The sequence below is a fragment of the Oncorhynchus kisutch genome, unplaced genomic scaffold (assembly GCF_002021735.2).
Source record: "Oncorhynchus kisutch isolate 150728-3 unplaced genomic scaffold, Okis_V2 scaffold1700, whole genome shotgun sequence".
Lineage (NCBI taxonomy): Eukaryota > Metazoa > Chordata > Actinopteri > Salmoniformes > Salmonidae > Oncorhynchus > Oncorhynchus kisutch.
This window is the reverse complement of record NW_022263645.1, coordinates 724-28,515: the sequence shown is the minus strand read 5'-3', so window position 1 is coordinate 28,515 and position 27,792 is coordinate 724. Positions and strand designations below refer to the sequence as shown.

Below are 27,792 nucleotides of genomic sequence, written 5' to 3'. Positions count from 1 at the left end.
TTCGCAGCTCATTACACTCCGCTTTGAGGATCATAGACAAGTTGGATGTGTGAGAAATAGTTAGGTCTACACACACATCCAATCTAGTTTCTGCCATATTGCTTTCACCTATTCAGCCTAATCATTTCCGTGAAAGGGAGTGAGCGAGGAGGCAAGGGAGGAAGCATCGTTTTGGAATGAAATATAGCCAGTGTGCAGCGAAAATCTCCCAAACTTCTGCGCACGTAAACATCGCAAACATTTATTCAATGTACAATAGAATGCTGGCGAAAGATGGAAGTTCCGTTATTTTGAAGTCTTTCTTGACGACGAGGTAATAGCTCTTATTTTTCGAACCACTTATTTTTCAACATAACTTACAGTTGCGGAAATCATATTGATCACTAGGCCTAGCAGTATAACGTTTTTAGACTTGAAATGATACAAGACTTTGAATGTTCACTCTCATCTCTATACTTATGGCTATGGTAAGCTCATTTGCATCATAACATGACAACAATGGTTAATAGAAACCAGATGCTTTTATCATCCTGTGCTTTTGGCTTAAAAACATGTATGTAGGCTACACAATACACAGAGTGGCAGATATGTCAGTGGCGAAGACAGTGACAGATATGTAACCAATGATGTATATAAACCCTGGATTGCTGATTGTTACGTATTGGCCACTGAGTGAAGCCACTCAATGGTAGGAACATCAATCTATAGGAATGAATGAAATTCTACAGTATTTCCATTAAATGTTTCAAGGACGAAATTACATGTATTTGTGTCATTTTTGTTGTTGTAGTGGGTCAGTAACATTAGTAATCTAAAAATTGTACTTTAAGGAAAACATTTGTATATATTTCAAATGTTTATGTTAAGCACACATAATATAATTTTAAAGTATGTATTATTTTACTAGGCAAGTCAGTTAACAACAAATTCTTATTTTCAATGACGGCCTACCGGGGAACAGTAGGTTAACTGCCTTGTTTAGGGGCAGAACAACAGATTTTTCCCTTGTCAGCTAAGGAGTCTATAATAGAATACATGTGGCAAAAACGAACGTTGACATTAATACATACATTTTTATGGCTTCCAAAGTATTTTTTACAACAGTAAGGGAGGAAGTGCCAAGCTGGAGGCACATTGGCTTCAACACATCGCCCCCTAGCAGTCATCTAGTGTATATATAAATCATTGGCTGTAACACTGAAAAGGTTTGCACGTTACTGTGTGAACAACACCTATCACCAAAGATCAGTCTTGTTTTACTCCAATGTTTGTAAACAATGTAAATGTAAACAAACCCTGTCTAGCCTCAAAGCATGGTTAAAACTGTAATGTTGATATCATGCATGGTCAGTCCTTGCATCCATAGGCCTGTCTATGAATTTGAGAGTGGTTACATTTCTCCAGGCCCATCCTTCATCTTTTTACCAAAACAGAGGCTGTTGACCACTTTGTTATTATTTCAATTAAGGACTAAAGGCCCAGTGCAGTTATGCTCCTGGGTTGTAAATATATTTAAATATATTTCCACACTATGAGGTTGGAATAATACTGTGAAATTGGGAAAATTATGATAATGCCATTTTAGTGTAGGAGCTGTTTTGGTGGGATGGAGATTTGGCCTGCCTGGTGACATCACCTGGTGTTAAATGAGTTAATAGACCAATAAGACAGAGAGTTTCAAACCTCTCTGCCAATTTTCCATTCCCTACTCAGATCACTCCCAGACAGTCCTAGCAAAATTCTTGCTTTGTAAATCGCTTTTTGCTAAGAAGCCATGCTGCTGTTGTTGATCACATTTTAATTGAAAACAATCATAGTAAGGTACTTTTTATTTGTTACCCAGAAATTATTTGATTTTGATATTAAATCTGGCTGCATTGGACCTTTAAGGATGTGTGTGTGTGTGTGTGTGTGTGTGTGTGTGTGTGTGTGTGTGTGTGTGTGTGTGTGTGTGTGTGTGTGTGTGTGTGTGTGTGTGTGTGTGTGTGTGTGTGTGTGTGTGTGTGTGTAAAAGTTTTGTCTGTGCGTGTGTGTCCGCATCTGTGTGTGTGGGAATTCTGAAACATTCATACACCTGCCATTCACCACTCATTTGGTGTGTGTGTGTTTTCCATAGGTGCTGATGGCATAGTGGTGTGAGTAATGGCATGGCCCAGAGTCCCATGCCTCCTGCTGATCCTGCTGCTCCTACTACACACCTGCTTACCTCAACCAGGTGAGTCCTTCACACTGGACTGATCCCAGATCTTTTTCCTGGTAAAGTCATGTGACCAGGAAATTCTCCTTGTGACTATTTGTAATCTCTATTTGACACACCCTCAGATCCACCATTCACTGATCAGCTCTGGGGTTTCTTCAAATAATTCAGATGGACTAAACCGTAATGCTGATCTATATGTTTGATCTGATTGTCTGTCTATGTTATTAGTTCATTCTTCTTATTAAACACTGGACCGTATCTTTTATACTGTTTTTCACACTGTGTATTCATGTACTGTATTCTTCACATATCTCATTTTAATATATCTGCTACTGTACATTGCATTTTTGTTATACTGTTTAAACATACTGTGTATTTACAGTGCATTTGGAAAGTATTCAGACCCCTTGACATTTTCTACATTTTTGTTAAGTTACAGCCTTATTCTAAAATGTATTCAATTCGTTTTTTCCCTCATTAATCTACACACAATACCCCATAAAAATATCAGAACTGAAATATAACATTTACATAAGTATTCAGACCCTTTACTCAGTACTTTGTTGAAGGACCTTTGAAAGTGATTAGAGCCTTGACTTGGGTATTCTTGGGTATGACGCTACAAGCGTGGCACACCTGTATTTGGGGAGCTTCTCCCATTCTTCTCTGCAGATCCTCTCAAGCTCTGTCAGGTTGGATGGGGAGCGTTGCTGCACAGCTATTTTCAGGTCTCTCCAGAGATGTTCGATCGGGTTCAAGTCCGGGCTCTGGCTGGGCCACTCAAGGACATTCATAGACTTGTTCCGAAGTGACTCCTGCGTTGTCTTGGCTGTGTGCTTAGGGTTGTTGTCCTGTTGGAAGGTGAACCTTTGCCCCAGTTTGAGGTCACGAGTGCTCTGGAGCAGGTTTTTCATCAAGGATATTTCTGTACTTTGCTCCATTCATCTTTCCCTCGAACCTGACTAGTCTTCCAGTCCCTGCCGCTGAAAAACATCTCGACAGCATGATGCTGGCACCACCATGCTTCACAGTAGGGATGGTGCCAGGTTTCCTCCAGACGCTTGGCATGCAGGCCAAATAATTAAATCTTAGTTTCATCAGATCGGAGAATCCTGTTTCTCATGGTCTGAGAGTCCTTTAGGTGCCTTTTGGCAAACTCCAAGAGAGCTGTCATGTGCCTTTTACTGAGGAGTGACTTCCGTCTGGCCACTCTACCATAAAGGCCTGATTGGTGGAGTGCTGCAGAGACGGTTGTCCTCCTGGAAGTTTCTCCCATCTTCACAGAGGAACTCTGGAGCTCTGTCAGAGTAACCATTGGGTTCTTGGTCACCTCCCTGACCAAGGCCCTTCTCCCCTGATTGCTCAGTTTGGCCGGGCTGCCAGCTCTAGGAATTGTCTTGGTGGTTCCAAAATTCTTCCATTTTAAGAATGATGGAGGCCACTGTGTTCTTGGGGACCTTCAATGCTGCAGAAATGTGTTGGTACCCTTCCCCAGATCTGTGCTACGACACAATCGGAGCTCTAAGGACAATTCCTTAACCTCATGGCTTGGTTTTTGCTCTGACATGCAATGTAACACAAGCATTTCTCTGCACCCGCTATAACATCTGCTAGACTTTATGCATCCCCATTTCCTTCATTTTATTCAACACAACCTTCCATAGAGATCATATCAGTATCAGTCTTAATTAATGCGTAGGGAACCAAGAGGTAAATGGTTCCTAATCACCACCCTGTTAGTCATATCACATATGCTATGGACCTTGTGTTGTGTTCATTATAGTAGGCAATGGTACATTTTTTACATTTGGAACATTTTGAAATGGAAAACGCTTATGAGTGTTTCTTATTGGACAAGTTCAGGTAGTTCCTCCCTGTTTCAGACGTTTTTCGTCTGTTTGCTGCCTAATGAACACAACCCTTGGTGTGTCGTTATGATTTTATGTTTCATACTGATACTAGAAGAGGAGAGGAACTCTGAGAGAGGAAGGGTGTCACCACATCGCAAGATCTCTGTCTTGTTATCATTTCCTGTTTGGGCTTCATGTTCCTTGAAATGCTCTCATTGTGTGCTTGTGGTTTCAACGTTGTGTGTGTGTGAGGGGGGGGGGGGTCTAGGGTAAAGAGGATGCCAATAACAACAGAAGGAACGCTAAACTGTTACAGTTCCTTTAAAGGTGAATGTCATCTGGATTTTATTTCTCTCTTTCTCTCTCACTATCTGTTTATGTGAAACCGCCACGCATGTCTCCAATTCAATCATCAAGTTTGCAGACAACACAACAGTGGTAGGCCGGATTACCAACAACGACGAGACAGCCTACAGGGAGGAGGTGAGGGCCCTGGTGGAGTGGTGCCAGGAAAATAACCTCTCCCTCAACGTCAACAAAACGAAGAATAGCGGAGAGAGCACGCCCCCATCCACATTGACAGGGCTGCAGTGGAGAGGATCAAAAGCTTCAAGTTCCCCAGCGTGCAAATAATTTAGGACCTGAAATGGTCAACAACACCTCTTCAACCTCAGGAGGCTGAAGAAATTAATCTTGGCCCCTAAGACCCTCACAACGTCTGCAGATGCACCACCTAAGTGTTCTGTATCACCGCCTGGTACGGCAACTGCACCACCCTCAACCGCAAGGCTCTCCAGAGGGTGGTGCAGTTAGCCCAACACATCACATCAACACATCATGCCCTCCAGGACATCTAGAGCACCGGTGTCACAGGAAGGCTAAGAAGCTCGTCAAGGACCTCAGTCACCGAACCATGGCCTGTTCACCTCTCTACCATTTAGAAGGCGGAGACATTACAGGCACATCAAAGCCTGGACCGAGAGACTGATAAACAGCTTCTCCAGGCCATCTCGAACTGTTAAACAGTCATCACTAGCCGGCCTCCTCCCAGTTCCCTGCCCTGAACCTTAGACACTGTCACTAGCCGGCTACCACCCGGTACTCTACCCTGCACCTTAGAAACTGCTGCCCTATGTACATAGAGTCATTGAACACTGGCCACTTTAATAATGTTATTATTATAAAAAATGTTTTACCCCTTTTTCTCCCCAGTTGGTAGTTACAGTCTTGTCCCATCGCTGCAACGTCCGTACGGACTCGGGAGAGGCGAAGGTCGAGAGCCATGCGTCCTCTGAAACACAAACCTGCCAAGCCACACTGCTTCTTGACACACTGCTCTATTATCCTGGAAGCCAGCCTCACCAATGTGTCAGAGGAAACACAGTACAACAGGCGACCGTGTCAGCGTGCATGCGCCCGGCCCACCACAGGAGTCTCTAGAGCGCGATTGGACAATGGCATCCCAGCCGGCCAAACCCTCCCCTAACCCGGACGACGCTGGAACAATTGTTCACCGTCGCGGCCAGCTGCGACACAGCACGGGATCGAACCTGGTTCTGTAATGACGCCTCAAGCACGGCAGTGCCTTAGACCGCTGCGACACTCGGGAGGCCACTGTAATAATGTTTTACCCACTTTATATTTATATACTGTATTCTAGTCATGGCTCATCCTATATAACTATTCCTTCCAGTTCTCTGCTGACAATGACTGGAATGAATTGCAAAAATCACTGAATGGCATATATCTCCCTCACTAACTTTAAGCAGCAGCTGTCAGAGCAGCTCACAGATCACTGCACCTGTACATAGCCCATCTGTAAATAGCCCATCCTACCTAACTACCTCATCCCCATACTGTTATACATTTTTTGCTCCTTTGCACCCCAGTATCTCTACTTGCACATTCATATTCTGCACATCTATCACTACAGTGTTTAATTGCTAAATTGTAATTATTTCACCACTATGGCCTATTTATTGCCTTATCTCCCTAATCTTACCTCATGTGCACACACTGTATATAGACTTTTTTCTCTATTGTGTTATTGACTGTATGTTTGTTTATTCCATGTATAACTCTGTGTTGTTGTTTGTGTCGCACTGCTTTGTTTTATCTTGGCCAGGTCGCAGTTGTAAATGAGAACTTGTTCTCAACTGGCCTACCTGGTTAAATAAAGGTGAAATAAAAAAAATACAAAACTACTGCTGTACAGACCTTTTCTATTTACATACTGTACATACTGTCTACTCACACCATCATATTCATATATATTGTAACGGCTTTCTAGGTGTGGTGAAGGAGAGTCGGACCAAACTGCAGCTGCGGTCATCCCCCTCTTCAAAGGGGGGGACACTCTTGACCCAAACTGCTACAGACCTATATCTATCCTACCGTGCCTTTCTAAGGTCTTCGAAAGCCAAGTCAACAAACAGATTACCGACCATTTCGAATCTCACCATACCTTCTCTGCTATGCAATCCGGTTTCAGAGCTGGTCATGGGTGCACCTCAGCCACGCTCAAGGTCCTAAACGATATCTTAACCGCCATCGATAAGAAACATTACTGTGCAGCCGTATTCATTGATCTGGCCAAGGCTTTCGACTCTGTCAATCACCATATCCTCATCGGCAGACTCGACAGCCTTGGTTTCTCAAATGATTGCCTCGCCTGGTTCACCAACTACTTCTCTGATAGAGTTCAGTGTGTCAAATCGGAGGGTCTGCTGTCCGGACCTCTGGCAGTCTCTATGGGGGTGCCACAGGGTTCAATTCTTGGACCGACTCTCTTCTCTGTATACATCAATGAGGTCGCTCTTGCTGCTGGTGAGTCCCTGATCCACCTCTACGCAGACGACACCATTCTGTATACTTCCGGCCCTTCTTTGGACACTGTGTTAACAACCCTCCAGGCAAGCTTCAATGCCATACAACTCTCCTTCCGTGGCCTCCAATTGCTCTTAAATACAAGTAAAACTAAATGCATGCTCTTCAACCGATCGCTACCTGCACCTACCCGCCTGTCCAACATCACTACTCTGGACGGCTCTGACTTAGAATACGTGGACAACTACAAATACTTAGGTGTCTGGTTAGACTGTAAACTCTCCTTCCAGACCCATATCAAACATCTCCAATCCAAAGTTAAATCTAGAATTGGCTTCCTATTTCGCAACAAAGCATCCTTCACTCATGCTGCCAAACATACCCTTGTAAAACTGACCATCCTACCAATCCTCGACTTTGGCGATGTCATTTACAAAATAGCCTCCAATACCCTACTCAACAAATTGGATGCAGTCTATCACAGTGCAATCCGTTTTATCACCAAAGCCCCATATACTACCCACCATTGCGACCTGTACGCTCTCGTTGGCTGGCCCTCGCTTCATACTCGTCGCCAAACCCACTGGCTCCATGTCATCTACAAGACCCTGCTAGGTAAAGTCCCCCCTTATCTCAGCTCGCTGGTCACCATAGCATCTCCCACCTGTAGCACACGCTCCAGCAGGTATATCTCTCTAGTCACCCCCAAAACCAATTCTTTCTTTGGCCGCCTCTCCTTCCAGTTCTCTGCTGCCAATGACTGGAACGAACTACAAAAATCTCTGAAACTGGAAACACTTATCTCCCTCACTAGCTTTAAGCACCAACTGTCAGAGCAGCTCACAGATTACTGCACCTGTACATAGCCCACCTATAATTTAGCCCAAACAACTACCTCTTTCCCAACTGTATTTAATTTTAATTTATTTATTTATTTTGCTCCTTTGCACCCCATTATTTTTATTTCTACTTTGCACATTCTTCCATTGCAAAACTACCATTCCAGTATTTTACTTGCTATATTGTATTTACTTTGCCATCATGGCCTTTTTTGCCTTTACCTCCCTTCTCACCTCATTTGCTCACATTGTATATAGACTTGTTTATACTGCATTATTGACTGTATGTTTGTTTTTACTTCATGTGTAACTCTGTGTCGTTTTATCTGTCGAACTGCTTTGCTTTATCTTGGCCAGGTCGCAATTGTAAATGAGAACTTGTTCTCAACTTGCCTACCTGGTTAAATAAAGGTAAATAAATAATAAATAAATGTAGATTGCGATCCATGTTTAATGAAAAAACTAACATAAATACAAATAAACACAAAACACTACAAAACAATAAATGTAATGAAAACCGAAACAGCCTATACTTGTCAACTAAATACAGCGACAGGAACAAAGACACTAAGGACAATCACCCACGACAAACTCAAAGAATATGGCTGCCTAAATATGGTTCCCAATCAGAGACAACGATAAGCACCTGCCTCTGATTGAGAACCACTCCAGACAGCCATAGACTTTGCTAGATAACCCCACTAGCTACAATCCCAAATACATACACACCAAAACCCCAAGACAAAACACACCACAATACAAAAACTCCATGCCACACCCTGGCCTGACCCAATACATGAAGAAAAACACAAAATACTTAGACCAGGGCGTGACATATATATTATTTATACTCCGGACTCTGACATTGCTCATTCTGATATCTCTCAATTTTTTTGCTTTTGGATTATGTGTGTATTATTATTGTACTGCTAGATATTGTTGCATTGTTGGAGATAGAAACTTAAGAATTTTGCTGCATCTGTGATAACATCTGTGTACATGACAAATAAACTTAGATTGGATTTGTCTCTTTTTGCCTGTCTCTTTTTCTCTATCACTTGAAATTCACTTCTACCTCCCTCCTCATTGTCTCCCTCACTCTCTGCAGGCCCTCCATCTCCTCCCTCCGCTCCCCAGTGTCATATCCCCTATACGGAGGGACGACAGGCAGATATCCACTGTTTCTGGGATCCAGGACAGAACCCACAGATCCCCACCTCCTACAGCCTGCACTGGAATTCTACAGAGGGGTAAAGACATGTCTACTATAGCCTGTATACATCCCATCTTAATACAGTATATACAGGACATCTATAATCATATTCACAAATGACCCAGACATAGGCTATCATAACTATCATATACTGTTCCTACACAGATGCAAGAATAGCTGTTTATTCGCTGTGTTTGGAAACCCGCGGTGACTCGTGGTGTTTAGAAACCGATGGGTTAATGCTTCGTTTGTAACCAAGCAGGAAGTGGGAATTTACCACCAAAATGTTAGATAGAGGACTCTATATCTATATATGTCCCATTATGGCATCTGTGAGCGCTCGACCCGGTACTGATACCCCGTGTATATAGCCAAGTTGTTGTTACTCATTTTGTATTTATTATCACTTTTATTATCACGTGTCATTACTTTTCTAAGCACTCATTGGCAATGTCCATGCCAAAAACGGGTTTAATGCATCAAGATTCCTATATCTAACCCTATGGTGGTAAATTCCCACTTTCCACTTGGTTACAAATGCAGCATAACAGGCAGACTCTTATGCTGCGTTCATAACCAAGTGGGAAGTGTGAATTTTGCTTTATTTTCTGCGGTGGTGGGGTAATGTGCATTCACAATGCTAAGCTGCAACTAGGGCTGGCATAATTACTGTATAACCTTGTAATCAACGGTTAATTGTCATAACCATGTTGTGGAACAAACAACTGACTGAAGATGGGACGGCTGGGCATTCTTGTGGTTGAGTCCGTTTCTGCAGTAACATGGACTCTTAACATCATGAAACTTCATTGTTCTTTGCTGAAACAAGCAAGGTGTTGTAGCAAACAAGTCTTCGGTTGCCTTGGCAAAACCTTTCTCGCTGCAGCAGCAGCACACACAGAAATACTGTGGAATGAATAAAACAGGCTTGGAACCACTAACCCTGGCAATTTGACTGGGAAACTCATGGGTTCTCTCGCAATGGCTGCCTTCTGTTGTGATGCAATAATTTCCATGGTAATGTAACATTTTTATTCTAATGATTTTAACTGATGTGGCTCATACATTGGAATGTCAGTTGAGTTTAATCAACAAATCACAGCACATACTGATGGGTACGCGTCCTGCTTCCTGCTTTGCTCCTAGGTTGAAGATGGGAAGGATAACGTCACAATAATGCGAAAGTTGTACCGTTCTGAATCAACCATGGGACCAACTCAAGCAGTGTAGCTTCGGTGCCTAGGCAGAAGGCAACCGGTCTGAAGCATATCATAAGGCTGGTGAAAAAATAAGCACTTTATGCTAATGCAAGAAAAAATACTACAACCATCTAGCCAACATATAGGTTGAAGATTTCAAGGTTAAGACAACAGTGCTCTAATTTACCATAACTCTTTGCAATTCATGGAACCAGTGTGTAACGGTTTTCTTCCGTTGAAGGAGAGGAGGACCAAAATGCAGCGTGGTTGGTGTTCAACATGGTTAATAAGGACAATAAAAGTGAACACTACAAAATACAAAACAACAAATGTGAAAAAAACGAAACAGTCCTATCTGGTGCATAAACTCAAAGACAGAAGACAACCACCCACAAAACCCAACATAAAACAGGCTACCTAAATATGGTTCCCAATCAGAGACAATGACTAACACCTGCCTCTGATTGAGAACCATATCAGGGCAAAAAATAAATAGACAAACTAGACATACAACATAGAATGCCCACCCAGCTCACGTCCTGACCAACACTAAAACAAAGAAAACACAAAAGAACTATGGTCAGAACGTGACACAGTGTTGGTAGTTAGCAATGGCGCTGATCCCATGAATTTTTCTTTTCAAATGCTTCTGCATGGAATTATTACGATGCCTTAATCTTTGTATTTTCTTACCTAGACTAGCAGTCTATAAGCAATTATAGTGTGGAGAATCATTGTACCATCTAATATCTTTTCCACAACCAACAATATGGTATTTTCAGCTGTTTGAAGCTTGTGTACAAAACCGAAAGTAAAAGACTCAAAAATGAAACTTAAGACCGGGAAGCATAGAAACAGCGCACATAGAACATATGTACTTTTTCTTAAACTTCCTTTAGTTGAGAATGACAGATCTATAACACTAAATTCTATGTCAATTTGATCCGGTTGCCAAAAAAATACATATTGTAGCTTTAAGTAGTTGAACTTGTTATTACGCAAACCTTGTGAAGGTGGCAAAGTGACACGTTTTAATTTTAGTCAAAATCGACTTCATATTGAAGGGAGTGCCTTTGATTTGACAGCTTGCACATGTGCAGTTCGACGCGAGACGACCGTGTTTAAAAAGATATTATATATTGTTTTATTGTTTTATTAACAAATATCAACAAACAAAAGAGGGATAGTCACATGCAAACAATCATACAGACAAACTATTTACATTTCCAGGAATCCTAAACAAACAAATTGTCACATTCGTTGAATGGAGGAGACCAAGGCGCAGCGTAATTTGAATACATCTTCTTTAAGGAAGACGAGGAACACTTAAACAAACTTACAAAACAACAAAACGAATGTGAAGCTATATATGATGAGTGCAGACACAGGCAACTAACACATAGACATACAAAACCCCTAGACAGGAACAAAAACACATGCATCACCCATGTCCCACCCTGACCTAACCAAAACAATAAAGAAAACAAAGAATACTAAGGTCAGGGCGTGACACTAATCATATTCATTAATAATACAACAAGTTGTATTAGCCTTTTAGTTTTTCCTTTTAGTTAAAGTAGTGCCATAGTGTTTAAATTCATTTATAAAGTGAAAAATGTTTGGTTTTGAATTAGACCATTTGCATTTGTGAATATGAAATTTACCTACTATTATTAGCAGTTGAATTAAATATATTACATCTTTATCTATGTCAGAATTTCTGAAATAAATCATTGTATCAAAACCATTAAATAGTACAACCTTTCCTATTTTTTTGTAACAAAATTCTGTATGTCAATCCCAAAAATTCTACTATAAATACAGGCAAAAAACAAATGCAAAATGGTCTCCTTCTCCATTCCACAGAAATCACAGTTAAAGTCAATATTTAGCTTGAATCTTTCCAAAACATGTTTCACAGGATAAATTCTATATTTTAAATGAAACTTTCTTTACTTTGTTACTGATACAATATTTGTTAGCAATTTTCCATGCTTTCCCCCGATGTATATCACCATAGATATTTGACCAAAAGAATCTTGCTGAGGGAATTGTAGTATCACAAACAATATTCCTAATCTGTTTATTACTACATTTATCTTTGATGTTAATATTGCCAATGAATATATTTTCATGTAAATCTATGTTACATCAACCAGAGGAATTTCAAAGAGATACAAACCCTCCTTGGAATCACATCAAAAACAATTGCATATTCTTTTGGGGTTATTGGAATTTTAAACTTATCAAGAAATTCCCCATATGAGAGTAGATATTCATCCTCAATTCAGTAACTGACCAACCAAAATCATTTTATTCTCAAACCAGTTACGAAAAAAGAGACGTATTTTTAAATCGTATAACTTTGTTGTTCCATATAAAGGATGTGTTTGTGTTTATGCGCTAACATCCAAGCTAAAATTGCCTGCTCATGGAATTTGGCCAACTTTACTGGGATTTTATCAACATCAAAATTACATAGAAGCAAAAAATTCTAAACCACCAACAGAGTCAAATAAATACTTAGGGAAGACATTCCAAATACTGTTCTGGTTCTAAACATACTTCAGGATCCAATTGATTTTAAAAGTATTATTTAGAGTATTGAAATCTAAAACCTCAAGACCTCCTTTTTCTTGGGTATTAGTGAGAATATATTTTCGTAGATAGTGAGGCTTGTTCCTCCCCCAAAAATGATAAAGAATCTTATCTAAGTCCTTTACAATTTTAGGGGGTAGGTCAAGTGATAACGAGACATAAACCGATCTGGATAACCCTTCAGCTTTGGACAATAAAACCTGGGGCGGTGTGTCACAGCATCATCGTACTGAGCTTGTTGTTATTGCAGGCAATCTCAACGCTGTGCGTTACAGGGAAGACATCCTCCTCCCTCATGTGGTACCCTTCCTGCAGGCTCATCCTGACATGACCCTCCAGCATGACAATGCCACCAGCCATACTGATCGTTCTGTGCGTGATTTCCTGCAAGACAGGAATGTCAGTGTTCTGCCATGGCCAGCGAAGAGCCTAGATCTCAATCCCATTGAGCACGCCTGGGACCTGTTGGATCGGAGGGTGAGGGCTAGGGCCATTCCCCCCAGAAATGTATGGGAACTTGCAGGTTCCTTGGTGGAAGAGTGGGGTAACATCTCACAGCAAGAACAGTCCATGAGGAGGAGATACACTGCAGTACTTAATGCAGCTGGTGGCCACACCAGATCCTGACTTACTTTTGATTTTGACACCCTCTTTGTTCAGGGACACATATTCCATTTATGTTAGTTACATGTCTGTGGAACTTGTTCAGTTTAAGTCTCAGTCGTTGAATCTTGTTATGTTCATACAAATATTTACACATGTTAAATTTGCTGAATATTTCGTAAATTTGCTCTGGCCATCTTCTCCGTTTTCAGAGCGCTCTCATCTCAGTGTGGCTAGAGCGCAGAATAACTGACCAATTTACGAACGCCCTACAGCATTGGATATTGCCGGTGTAATTAACGGTGATTAAAGTGTTGCCAGCAGCACAGTTACAGTCACCAATGCTTTGGATAACATGGAAAAAATGTTCAGTGAGGTGTTCTCTCATTTTTGTCTGGAAGTAGCTCGCAAGCTAGCTAACTTTATCCAGTTAGCTTGGGTGCTTGACTGCCATTGTGAGGCCAGAAGGCTCGGATCACCAACTCCTCCGCCAGAGCGTCCAGTGTGTGCTCGGAATGCTCGGAGAGCGAAACGCTCTGAATTTACGAACTGACAATCTGACAACTCTTTGAATTTACGAACGCCCAGGGCGCGCTCTCTGGCTCTCCAGAGTGAATTTACGAACACACCCCTAGCTTTACACTCACAATGTCCGCCAGTCCACCCATTATGTCATCATTGACTTGATGGGGACGCCCGTTTTATTCATTCTATTTCTATGGCAGCGCATGCAGTCAGGAGCAGCGGAGAGTAGAAAATGTATTTTGTGTCTTTTGCTATGTGAACAGTTGTTACGGTGACCTCAGTCATTTAACTGGCCAATAACCGTCCTCCAAAATTCCATGACTGTCACAACCCTACCCGCAGCCCTCTGGCATGCTCGGTGTGTTGGAGCTAGGTCTGTGTTGTAAGACTGTATGTCTGCACAGTGCTGTCAGATGTGGTGTGTATTTATGTGTCCTGCAACTTCCTTTTCAGCATTAGCAGCGTGGTGGAGGGCACCAATGTGAGTGGTGTGATCCCTCGTGAACTTTACACCAGTTACAGTGACCTGACTGTGTTGGTCAAAGCTGCGAACCAGCATGGCTCTGCCACGTCTACAATGGCTGCCTTCAACACTGGAGATATCAGTGAGTCAGTCAGGGATGACTCTTCTCTGTACATTCCCTATTTATTGAGAGGGACAGACATGACACTTTCAGTTTCTGTCTCTCTTCAGCTGTCTTACTGACTCTCTTTTGTGCTCTTTCTCTCCCCCCACCCTCTCTCTATCTCCCCCACCCTCTCTCTATCTCCCCTACCCTCTCTCTATCTCCACCACCCTCTCTCTATCTCCCCTACCCTCTCTCTATCTCCACCACCCTCTTTCTATCTCCACCACCCTCTCTCTATCTCCCCCACCCTCTCTCTATCTCCCCCACCCTCTCTCTATCTCCCCCACCCTCTCTCTATCTCTCCCACCCTCTCTCTATCTCTCCCACCCTCTCTCTATCTCCCCCACCCTCTCTCTATCTCCCCCACCCTCTCTCTATCTCCCCCACCCTCTCTCTATCTCACCCACCCACCCTCTCTCTCTCTATCTCACCCACCCACCCTCTCTCTATCTCACCCACCCACCGTCTCTCTATCTCCCCCACCCTCTCTCTATCTCCACCACCCTCTATCTCCCCCACCCTCTCTATCTCTCCCACCCTCTATCTCTCCCACCCTCTATCCCTCCCACCCGCTCTCTATCTCTCCCACCCTCTCTCTATCTCCCCCACCCTCTCTCTATCTCCCCCACCCTCTCTCTATCTCCCCCACCCTCTCTATATCTCCCCCACCCTCTCTATATCTCCACCACCCTCTCTATATCTCCACCACCCTCTCTCTATCTCCACCACCCTCTCTCTATCTCCCCCACCCTCTCTCTATCTCCCCCACCCTCTCTCTATCTCCACCACCCAATCTCTATCTCCCCCACCCTCTCTCTATCTCCCCCACCCTCTCTCTATCTCCCCCACCCTCTCTCTATCTCCCCCACCCTCTCTCTATCTCCACCACCCTCTCCAAATCTCCTGCTCTCTCTCTATCTCCACCGCCCTCTCTCTATCTCCCCCACCCTCTCTCTATCTCCCCACACTCTCTCTATCTCCCCCACCCTCTCTCTATCTCCACCACCCTCTCTCTATCTCCCCCACCCTCTCTCTATCTCCCCACACTCTCTCTATCTCCCCCACCCTCTCTCTATCTCCACCACCCTCTCTCTATCTCCCCCACCCTCTCTCTATCTCCCCACCCTCTCTCTATCTCCCCCACCCTCTCTCTATCTCCCCACCCTCTCTCTATATCCACCACCCTCTCTCTATATCCACCACCCTCTCTCTATATCCACCACCCTCTCTCTATCTCCACCACCCTCTCTCTATCTCCACCACCCTCTCTCTATCTCCACCACCCTCTCTCTATCTCCACCACCCTCTCTCTATCTCCACCACCCTCTCTCTATCTCCCCCACCCTCTCTCTATCTCCACCACCCTCTCTCTATCTCCCCCACCCTCTCTATCTCCCCCACCCTCTCTATCTCCCCCACCCTCTCTCTATCTCCCCACCCTCTCTCTATCTCCACCACCCTCTCTCTATCTCCACCACCCTCTCTATCTCCTGCTCTCTCTCTATCTCCACCACCCTCTCTCTACCACCCTCCACCACCCTCTATCTCCCCCACCCTCTCTCTATCTCCACCACCCTCTCTCTATCTCCACCACCCTCTCTCTATCTCCCCCACCATCTCTATCTCCTGCTCTCTCTCTATCTCCCCCACCCTCTCTCTATCTCCCCCACCCTCTCTATCTCCCCCACCCTCTCTATCTCCCCACCCTCTCTATCTCCCCCACCCTCTCTATCTCCTGCTCTCTCTCTATCTCCACCACCCTCTCTCTATCTCCCTCACCCTCTCTCTATCTCCCTCACCCTCTCTCTATCTCCCCCACCCTCTCTATCTCCCCCACCCTCTCTCTATCTCCCCCACCCTCTCTCTATCTCCCCCACCCTCTCTCTATCTCCCCCACCCTCTCTCTATCTCCTGCTCTCTCTCTATCTCCACCACCCTCTCTCTATCTCCTGCTCTCTCTCTATCTCCACCACCCTCTCTCTATCTCCCCCACCCTCTCTCTATCTCCACACCCTCTCTCTATCTCCACCACCCTCTCTCTATCTCCCCCACCCTCTCTCTATCTCCTGCTCTCTCTCTATCTCCACCACCCTCTCTATCTCCCCCACCCTCTCTCTATCTCCTGCTCTCTCTCTTGCTCTCTTTCTTTCACTCTCCCACTCTGTCCTCTCTTCCCTATCCATTCCTCTACCAGAAAAGCCACCCACCCCTGAAATCACTCACCATTGCCCTCAGCCTCTGGAGATCTACTGGATTGTGCAGTGTGAGGATCAAGGCAGCTCTGACCAACTGTGTGAGGTCCAGTATCGCCCCCAGGACCAGCAGGGCTGGACTCAGGTGAGTGAGCTGAGCATGGCTGGGGTTTTGTTCATTTCCCCAAGTGTGCACTTTTTCACTTCCATTCATGGATTTAAAGTAAAATATTTTGGAAACTCCCTCCCGCCCAAACCTACACCAATCCAATGCAGGGATTACTGTGCACTTCAGGACAGAAGACAGGGTATTTTGGGAGCAGTCGAAATGTACCCAAATGATGTTTTTTCAGTTTCAGTCGGGGAGGGTTTAGTATTTTTTGATTTAATCCAGGGGAGGGTCATGTCATTTGTAATCAATTAAATGTCATATTGAGAATGAGTTGCTTATTATATCTCGATGTGTGCTTGATGCTGCCCCTCATCCCTGATTCTCTGCCTGGCCCGCAATATCAAGTGCAACTAGTGTGGTCTCAATCAAATGATCCATAGCCTATGATCCTATGCTGTAGGCCTAGGCTATACGAAGAGCATGCTTGGAGAAGAACAGGGCAAAGTTATATTTCTAAGAAAATGTACTATTTTTCCTGAGTTTATCTGCTGCTGGGATGGTGTATATAAAACTAGCCTACACTGCATTACTAGGCCTACTGATGTCCTGTTTGAGAGGGAGAGGGCAGGAGGACTGCTATACTGCTAGAATTGATTCTAATAAAAACAATATGTTTCGTTGCCCATAATGAAGGTATTTATCAGAGTTATTGACCTCCCAATAAACCATATTCAAGTAATTTACACAGATTATTTGGGAAGATTAGGTTATGAAAATGTGAAAAAAATACTTTGAATTAAAAAATAAATTAACCAAAAATGTCTTATTAGGCTATGCAGTCATTTTACACTGCCTTTGAATTCACTTTTAGAAGCATGAGTTTGGCCAGTCTTGTTGGTTTGAGGATCATGCGATGAGCTATCCATGGCTAGTTTGTTCATTTAGCCTAGCAGTGGGCTTCTATTCCCATGCCCTAATCACAGTCAACACACATCTATTTTGGAACAACAATATCATGGAATAAAATAGAATCTATTAGAAAATGATAGTTTACCAAATGAAGAAAAGTTACTCGTGCATATAGGAACAGCGGGGACTGTGAAGCAACACAAACATTGGCACAGACACATGCACACGATAACATACACTACACATACACATGGATTTAGTACTGTAGATGTGGTGGAGTAGGGGCCTGAAGGCACAGTGTGTTTGAGATCTGTGAATGTATTGGAATGTTTTTAAGCTTGTATAAACTGCCTTAATTTTGATGGACCCCAGGAAGTTAGTATGCTTCCGCTTTGGCAGCAGCTAATGGGATCCATAATAAATACAAATAGGCCTACCTGATGATATGTGGTTAAAACAATGCTGTGTTAAAAAAGGAATGGCTTTTTCTGTACTTCATTGATGATCAGGTATTCTGGTTGTAACTGGTTCTGTTGCGTAACATTTTTGCAGTTGATAGACAACTTTGGCTACTTTGCCATGTAATGCTTACAAAACTAAGAACAGTTTCTAAAACTGCATATCTAAGGCTCTGGTCTGTCCTAGGAGTGAGGGTAAATGATAATCATGTTCTCTGCTATCCACTTTGTTGTAATTATTATTTGGGGTATAGGGGAGGGTCACTTGTTTATTTTTTCAAACATTCAGTCCCTTAGATGTAGGGAATGAAACATTGAAATACCATTGTCTCTCGATTATCTGTGGGAATTTTGTACTGGGAATGTTGTCCTTCTGAGTTAGGGATGGGTAACTTTTTGAGGCTCGAGGGCCACATGCACAGATTTTTTTGTGACCAATTTATTTGTCAAAATCTATTTGCGTGCAGAAAAAGGCCAGCTATTTCAAAATAATAAGCTCCATTATAATGTTACTTTCTATAAGCTATTAAATGTGCAATGTAGCCTGGAGTTGCTTTTTAATCCAAAATAATCCCTCACCCCCCCCCCATCCCTGCGGCCGCCTCTTGCCCATCCCTGTTCTTTTGTGTGTCATTCTTTCATGTCCTGCTCAGGAAGAGGACATCCTACGCAGCTTCCTACTCCTGACTCCACGGCCCTACACTGTTTATGAGTTCCAGGTGCGCTGTGCCTGTGAGGGCCCTCAGGCCCTGATGAGTGACTGGAGCTCAGTCTACAAAGCATGGAGTTCTGAGTCAGGTCTGTCAGTGGGTGCTGATGGGTAATGTAATCCTGTGGTCTCCACAGCTTGAAAATACTTGTTCACTTATTCTGTGGTGATAGATGATTAAACTATTTCTCTCTCGTTCTCAGCGCCTGTGAAAGCATTGGATGTGTGGAGTGATTGTGGAGTCACCTCTGAGCTTTCTCAATGTGCCCTTATGTGGAAGGTATGGTAACACAACATCCCATCATATGGACATGATGTCCCAGATGTGCTCAATTGGATTCAGGTCTGGGGAATGGGCGGGCCAGTCCATAGCATCAATGCCTTCCTCTTGCAGGAACTGCTGACACACTCCAGCCACATGAGGTCTAGCAATGTCTTGCATTAGGAGGAACCCAGGGCCAACCGCACCAGCATATGGTCTCACAAGGGGTCTGAGGATCTCATCTCGGTACCTAATGGCAGTCAGGCTACCTCTGGCAAGCACATGGAGGGCTGTGCAGCCCCACAAAGAAATGCCACCCCACACCATGACTGACCCACTTCCAAACTGGTCATGCTGGAGGATGTTGCAGGCAGCAGAACGTTTTCCACAGCGTCTCCAGACTCTGTCACGTCTGTCACATGTGCTCAGTGTGAACCTGCTTTCATCTGTGAAGAGCACAGGGCACCAGTGGCGAATTTGCCAATCATGGTGTTCTCTGGCAAATGCCAAATGTCCTGCACGGTGTTGGGCTGTAAGCACAACCCCCACCTGTGGACGTCGGGCCCTCATACCACCCTCATGGAGTCTGTTTCTGACCGTTTGAGCAGACACATGCACATTTGTGGCCTGCTGGAGGTCATTTTGCAGGGCTTTGGCAGTGCTCCTCCTGCTCCTCCTTGCACAAAGGCGGAGGTAGCGGTCCTGCTGCTGGGTTGTTGCCCTCCTACGGCCTCCTTCACGTCTCCTGATGTACTGGCCTGTCTCCTGATAGTGCTTCCATGCTCTGGACACTACGCTGACAGACACAGCAAACCTTCTTGCCACAGCTCGCATTGATGTGCAATCCTGGATGAGCTGCACTACCTGAGCCACTTGTGTGGGTTGTAGACTCTGTCTCATGCTACCACTAGAGTGAAAGCACCGCCAGCATTCAAAAGTGACCAAAACATCAGCCAGGAAGCATAGGAACGTGGTGATCACCACCTGCAGAACCACTCCTTTATTGCCGATAATTTCCACCTGTTGTCTATTCCATTTGCACAACAGCATGTGAAATGTATTGTCAATCAGTGTTGCTTCCTAAGTGGACAGTTTGATTTCACAGAAGTGTGATTGATTTGGAGTTACATTGTGTTGTTTAAGTGTTCCCTTTATTTTTTTGAGCAGTGTATGTTCACACACTACCATTCAAAAGTTTGGTGTCACTTAGAAATGTCCTTGTTTGTAATCAATCCTGTGTGAAGCTGGTGTAGAGGAGTCAGGCGCAGGACAGCAGATATGAGTAATAAAACGTAATTTACTCAAAAATTATTACAAATACAAAGCAATAATGCTGGCCAACAATAACGAACCGTATACAAGAAACAATCACGCACAAAAACCATGGGGAAAACAGAGGGTTAAATAATGAACATGTAATTTGGGAATTTGAACCAGATGTGTAAAACAAAGACAAAACAAATGGAAAATGAAAAGTGGATCGGCGATGGCTAGAAGGCCGGTGACTTTGGCTGCCGAACGCCGCCCGAACAAGGAGAGGGACCGACTTCGGCGGAAGTCGTGACATTGTTTTTGAAAGAAAAGCACCTTTTTTGTCCATTTTAAAATAACATCAAATTGATCAGAAATACAGTATAGACATTGTTAATGTTAATGTTGTGCAAGACTATTGTAGCTGGAAACGGCTGATTTAAAAAATTTATGGAATATCTACATCGGCGAACAGAGGCCCAGTATCAGCAACCATCACTCCTGTGTTCCAATGGCACGTTGTTAGCTAATCCAAGTTTATCATTTTAAAAGGCTAATTTATCATTAGAAAACCCTTTTGAAATTATGTTAGCACAGCTGAAAACTGTTGTTCTGATTAAAGAAGCAATAAAACTGTCCTTCTTTAACCTAGTTGAGTATCTGGAGCATCAGCATTTGTTGGCTCAAAATGGCCAGAAACAAAGTACTTTCTTCTGAAACTCGTCAGTCTATTCTTGTTCTGAGAAATGAAGGCTATTCCATGCGAGAAATTGCCAAGAAACTGAAAATCAAGTACAACGTTGTGTACTACTCCTTTCACAGAACAGCGCAAACTGTCTCTGATGGTTGCTGATAATGGGCCTTTGTATGCCTATGTAGATATTCCATTAAAAATCTGCCGTTTCCAGCTACAATAGTCATTTACAACATTCTGATCAATTTGATGTTATTTTAATCGACAAAAAAATGAGATTTTCTTTCAAAAACAAGGTAATTTCTAAGTGACCCCAAACTTTTGAACGGTAGTGTGTGTATATATGTGTGTGTGTGTATATGTATATATATATCTCTCAAACTGTACCATATAATCCCGTTAGACAAGTGATTCATGTTTCAAAAGATTATGCATTTTCTAATCATAAGAACTTATCCAGAGCGACTTACAGGAGCAATTAGGGTTAAGTGCCTTGCTCAAGGGCACATCAACAGATTGTTCACTTAGTCGTTTTAGGGATTCAAACCAGCAACATTTCGGTTACTTGCCCAATGCTCTCAACCACTAGGCTACCTGCCTCCCCGAAACACCCCCTTCCCTATAGCCTGCTATAACTAATACCCCTGTCTGTTATCTATCCTCAGGAGATGCCCACCTGGTTGGCTCAGGGGAAGGTGCTGGGGTACGTGGTAACATTATCATACAGTAACGGGACAGTGGCGGTTGTGAACGTGTCCATGTCAAAGCCTGGTGGCCTTTGTGTCTGTCAAGAGAAGAGATGCCGCTTCACACCCTCTCTGTGGGGTGTATCATCGGTGGATGTGTCCGTCTACAATTCCCAGGGTGCCAGCAAACCTGCTCCCCTAGCTCTACCCACATCAGGTAAGGGAATCCAGCATTAAGTTTCCGGATGACACAACAGTGGCCTGATCACCGACAACAACGAGATAGCCTATGAGGAGGAGGTTAGAGACCTGGCCGTGTGGTGCCAGGGCAACAACCTCTCCCTCAACGCGATCAAGACAAATGAGATGATTGTGGACTAAAGGAAAAAGAGGACCGAGCACGCCCCCATTCTCATCGACGGGGCTGCAGTGGAGCAGGTTGAGAGCTTCAAGTTCCTTGGTGTCCACATCACCAACAAACTAACATGGTCCAACCACACCCAAGACAGTCGTGGAGAGGGAATGACAAAAACCTATTCCCCAGTAGACTGAAAAGATTTGGAAATGGTCCTCAGATCCTCAAAAGGTTCTACAGCTGCCCCATCGAGAGCATGGTTGCATCACTGCCTGGTATGGCAACTGCTCGGCCTCCGACAGCAAGGCACTACAGAGGGTAGTGCGTACGGCCCAGCTGCCTGCCATCCAGGACCTCTATTCCAGGCGGTGTCAGAGGGAGGCACCCTAGTTATAGACTGTTTTCTCTGCTACCACACGGCAAGTGGTACCTGAGCACCAAGTCTCGGTCCAAGAGGCTTCTAAACAGCTTCTAACCCCAAGCCATAAGACTCCTGAACATCTAATCAAATGGCTTCAGACTTTTCACATCCCCCCCCCCCCCCCTCTCTCTTTTCTGCTGCTCTATGCATAGTCACTTTAATAACTACCTATATGTACATATTACCTCAATTACCTCCACTAACTTGTGCCCCCCACATTGACTCTGCACTAGTACCAGTACTCCCTGTATATGGTCTCGCTATTGTTATTTTACTGCTGCTCTTTAATTATTTGTTACTTTTATTTCTTATTGTTATTTTTTTAAACTGCATTGTTGGTTAGGGCTTATCAGTAAGCATTTCACTGTAAGGTCTACACCTGTTGTATTCGGCGCATGTGAGAAATACAATTTTATTTTATTTGAAAGGTGTGTGTGAGTGTGATAATAGTGTAGGTTTGTATGTTTCTCTTTCACTTAGGTCTACAGGTGCCAGAGCTATCCTTCACTGTGAACCAGGATATATTGAGCCTCAATGTATCCTGGTCCCTGCCACCCCAGGCCATTGAAAACATGCATGAGTATGTGGTGCAGTACAAGCAGGTGGGACTTCCTCCGACACAGGGCTTTGATTGGATTATAGTGCACCAAAATCATACGTCAGTCATTTTAAGAGGTTTGTGTGGCTTAAACTGATCTATGATACCATTTCTTTCTGAACATATTTATTGATATTTTGTAATGTTTCAAAGTGGTTTCAAGATGACAGCATCGCTTTTGTCTCTGTCTCCACCTACAGGTGATTTTGAGAACCACACTGCCTACAATGTGTCATTGTTTGCAGTGTTCATCAACAGTAGCTGCCTGCTTGCGTCTGCAATCTCGTATTCTCTTCATGGGCGTAAGTATATTAGAGCATGGAAATACAAGTCTTTATAATGTACTTGCCAGTATGTAATCAGAGCAATTAGTGCACATGACCGATTTTCAGTGGAGTTAACTAACTTGAAATATCGCGTCTTTACCTAATGTTAATTTGTCCAGCCTTTTAACTCACTGTAAAATGTTTTATTTATTGTTTATTTTTTCTGCTACTTTTGACTATTCCTCTACCCATTTCACTTCCATTTCCTCCTCTCTCAATCACTCCTCAGTCCCACCCAAAGTGACTGAGTTCAAGGTTCAGCACATCTCTGACTCTCAAGTGACTTTGTCCTGGCAACACATCTCCCTGACCCAGAGTAAGGGGCTCATACTGTGCTATCAGCTGGTATTAAACAACGTTACAGGTAAACAACACAGAGACAGTGGATAAACTGGGATAAATCTTTTGTTGCTACAATGCTATATTGTTAGAATAAAAGTTCAGTCTCCACTGCCCGTTGTGTACATTAGCATAAACTATAGCATTACATTGTAGTAGCTTAAATAGTATTCGATATTTTTGCCTGTTCCCAGATCTGTTTGTTCTGTCTTGCCAACTCCTATTGTCATTATTGGCTCCAGAGTGGCGCAGCGGTCTAAGACACTGCATCTCAGTGCAAGAGGCATCCTTGGTTCGATTTCAGGCTGTATCACATCTGTCTGTGATTGGGAGTCCAATAGGGCGGCGCACAATTGGCCCAGCGTCGTCCGGGTTTGGCCGGGGTAGGCCGTTATTGTAAATAAGAATTTGTTCTTAACTGATTTGCCTAGTTAAATAAACACAGCACAAACAGATCTGGGACCAGACTGTCCACAGGCTACCGTGCTGCACACTCTCGTTCCCACACATCATTGGCCTTGCTCCCAATCATTAAACCTTTCCTTCGTCTGCAGTGTACAACGTGAGTAGGGACCAGAACAGCCTCCATCTGTTAGGACTTACATCTGGTCACCACCAGGTTTGGATCAGGGCTGAGACTAAGGCTGGACTGGGACCCAGTGAAACCATCAACTTCTCTACTGAGAACAGCCATGGTATTCTACCACTATGCCATGTAGTAATTTGATAATGATGACAAGAAGCGTATAGCTGTTATAGGTTCTCTAACAACTGTGATGAGATGTATTAAGTGTTTATGTACCTAACTGGTGACACTGAGGTCATGTATAACACTAATTATTATTTATTGTGAAATAAACTAGAAATATTATTATAGGTTGTGTATAATACTATATATAACATCACCTTTAAAACAGAAAGTGTCCTGAAGTTCCTTAGAAAATAATAACAGTGTAATATTGAATGCATGCTTTGTATGAAATAGACCTTTGTGCTACAGTATGTGATTATGAACATGGATTGCGGTCTAATTGGTCATTTTGCCTTCTGACCTCCCCCATCTCTCTCCCTTTGTTGTCACAGGTTTCCTCAAATATTTGGTGCCAGGAATAATAGCAGGGATGTTGCTATTGATCATGATAATGTGAGAAACTGGATTCCCATACTTCAACCCAAATAGCCTGATTCTGATTATTTTCTCATTGTCTTGAACCATGGCCATGTTCATTAGGACACACTGATGCAAAATGTTTTAAAAAGGCTTTGCAACGTTTCGTGCCGACTGAACACATACAGGGTGTGGTGCTCTCTCATGTCTCCTTCCTCTCTCTCTCTGAAAGTTCACCCATGCCAGAAATAGGTTTACAAAAGGGGAAACACTTGAGGAAGTGGAAATGAGATCGGCCAGTTGAGTTGGGCTTTCAATTATGCCCTCCATAACAATGGCCTTGATCAAAAACACAAAACAAACCATATGTTATACCCCTTTCAACTAAAACAATGGATCAAATATTTCTACCACTTTTAGGGTGATATACAAATGGACATGTCAATTGAAGGAACACAACTCTTTTGGTGTGCAGTATGTGAATGATACTGTTGTGTATTTTCTGTAGTGTACAAATGAAGACTTGTGCGAAAGTACCTGACCCCAGCAACAGCAAACTGCTCCAACAGATGAAGTTGCAGGTGAGTGCAGGGCAGACCATCACTATGTGGCTGTGACTGACTAATCTAGTATCAGTGAGTCTGATATTAGTTAGTCTTATAGTATTCTAGTTAGTGGTAGACAGAGCCCCAGGCAGAGGCCCAGAGTTCATCATGTCTTCCTGCCTGGTTTTTCTTCAGCCATTTAGGTCAAGGGAACACACTACCTATAGATATGGATGGTATCTTATTTGTAATGTTCCAGTAAGAACCTGTTGTAAAATAAAGAATGTGTGTACTACATGAACCTAAATGTTCATTATACCACATACAGTAGCAGGGGCCGTATTGGGCTAGTAATATACCATTCCCTTGAGTAATATTATCACTAGTCAGGGGCATAACATACAACCATAGAGGAATAAATGAATGTTTCTGACTCCCTGCCTGTTGTTGCTCCAGTTTAACAGCTCCTTGACGGCGATCTTCTCTCCTCTGGAGTCTAACCCAAAGATCTCTGAGCTGGAGGTGGTGGAAAACCCTTTCTGGGATGCCAATGCCTGTCCTAGGAAAAGGTCCAGCCCTGATGGACAGACAGAGGGGGTGGTGGGAGAGGAGCGCACCCACATAAGGACTGATGAAGAGGCGGTAAAGGAGGAGGATGCTGACGAGGGTTACAGTAAAATTATTGATACTGACGAGGAGGAGAGGGATGGGGGAGAGTCCGGGAGCTTGTTGGAGGACGATCAGTTTGTTTCGGACTATGAGAAGCATTTCATGCCTGTGGTTGTATGACCCTACTGTCTGTCTGGTGTGGTGCTACTGAACAACTCTTTTGGTGTGTGTATGTTCTCCTCATTGCAACGACAAGACAGCCATTGTCCAGTCGGAACCCCATGGGCCAAACAGGTCAATTGTGGGCTATTGTGCTTGTTGATCTAGATGCAGATCACTGATTCATGGGAAAGGGTTGCCCTAAAAACAACACGAGTGTTGAAATACGCCACTCGTCTTGTTTTCAAGAAAAGGAAAAGGGATGTCGTCGACCGTTTGTTTTCCATGCTCCAACTACAAGGAATGTTGTTTAGGAACAGTAAACCTTTTTATACAGCAAATGTATACCTGTGTGAAAAACCACGTTGCCTACGGTGTACACTGTCATGACGTGGCCCTCTTTAGATATAGCAAGCACCAACTCTCTCTCACCACCTCTCTCTTCCCCCTACACCCAGGCTCTTTTATCTCAGGTTTATCTCAGACTCCCCCCCCCCCCGGCCATGCAGTATAGAGAGAGGGTTCACAGTAGAACAAAGGAACTTCTTCTACCTCACAGAACTTGAGAGCTGAACAATATCCATGTTTTGGAGAATGTGTAAACGGTCGGTGGAGAATCCAGCTACGACCGGTCCATTTTGCCCAATGTTTGTGACCTCATGAGAGACAATACAGCCACATTACCATAACTCTGTTTAAACAAGAGTCTCTGTTATGAGTTTTGCATCTAATTATTGTATAAAATGAATGAGTAAAGATTCAACTATTTGTGAAATTATGTAATGTAATTTTATACTGTTTAATGAAAGAGAATCCAATTCCCTTTCAAATTTAACTAAGTCATTGGCCCGCCACATGAGCACAGACATTGATCTGGCTTCATGGGACAGCCCTTTTCTGCTGTTCCGAATATAACCCCCACCTGGAGAAGCCCACTGCAGACCATGCGTACCTCGATTACCGAGAGGGCTAAGGTTTGAGTAGAGACCATGCATTCCTCGATTGTTGAATTCCTAACCAAACTAAGTGGAGCATTGGCTACACTGGTGGAAATGGTTCAACTCTGAAAACTATTGATACTGACAGAATAAGAGCAAATCTTTGATACTGATTACTAGTTTGCAGCTAGAATTTATGTCGACTGAATGCGAAGACTGACAACTGCCAAAACATTTATTCTATAAGAACATTTCTGAATGGGACTCTGAAGTATCCATTCTAACCACAAATGACTCCAGGGATGCAAAGAGAAGTTCGGATAAACTTTCCAACAGAAAGACGGACGATTCCAACAGAGATCATGACGACACACTGAACATAAATATATATATTGATTGCAATTATTCCCAAATGAGTGAGCGTTCATGTGCAAAGGATTAGCATTTCAATTATTATAATTATCAACTGTGTAGTGTCTTTTGTCTTTCGTGCCCTTCTCAGTCCCTTTGTCTACCAAGCCGCGATACCGGTTTAGCCCACTAGGGCACATCCCTTATCGTTTCCTTGTAACGGTATCTACTGTTTGTTTGTTATGCATGTCTGTGATTATTTAGTTAGTAACTAAATGATTAAGACAA

General features: G+C 43.4%; 1 protein-coding gene across 2 annotated transcripts; it reads left to right on the top strand.

Annotated features, from left to right (window-relative positions):
• On the top strand, positions 1-27,792 carry il12rb2l (interleukin 12 receptor, beta 2a, like). Of its 2 annotated transcripts, none has more exons than XM_031818897.1 (15): positions 1-313; positions 2,117-2,215; positions 8,824-8,965; positions 14,307-14,458; positions 16,677-16,819; positions 18,807-18,951; positions 19,066-19,142; positions 21,735-21,972; positions 23,012-23,206; positions 23,330-23,431; positions 23,685-23,819; positions 24,349-24,489; positions 24,878-24,938; positions 25,411-25,483; positions 25,904-27,792. In XM_031818897.1, the coding sequence occupies exons 2-15, from the start codon at positions 2,143-2,145 to the stop codon at positions 26,234-26,236; spliced, it is 2,010 nt and encodes a 669-aa protein (XP_031674757.1). In that variant the 5' UTR covers positions 1-313; positions 2,117-2,142; the 3' UTR covers positions 26,237-27,792. The 2 variants fall into 2 exon arrangements, with proteins under 2 accessions (XP_031674757.1, XP_031674758.1); XM_031818898.1 differs by having other exon boundaries at positions 8-467.

Bases quoted from the DNA above. Each gene is read 5' to 3' on its own strand.
- il12rb2l (XM_031818897.1), top strand. From the start codon at position 2,143: ATGGCATGGCCCAGAGTCCCATGCCTCCTGCTGATCCTGCTGCTCCTA. The intron at 2,216-8,823 runs GTGAGTCCTTCA...CACTCTCTGCAG, and splicing joins CACCTGCTTACCTCAACCAG to GCCCTCCATCTCCTCCCTCC. The intron at 21,973-23,011 runs GTAAGGGAATCC...TCTTTCACTTAG, and splicing joins CCTAGCTCTACCCACATCAG to GTCTACAGGTGCCAGAGCTA.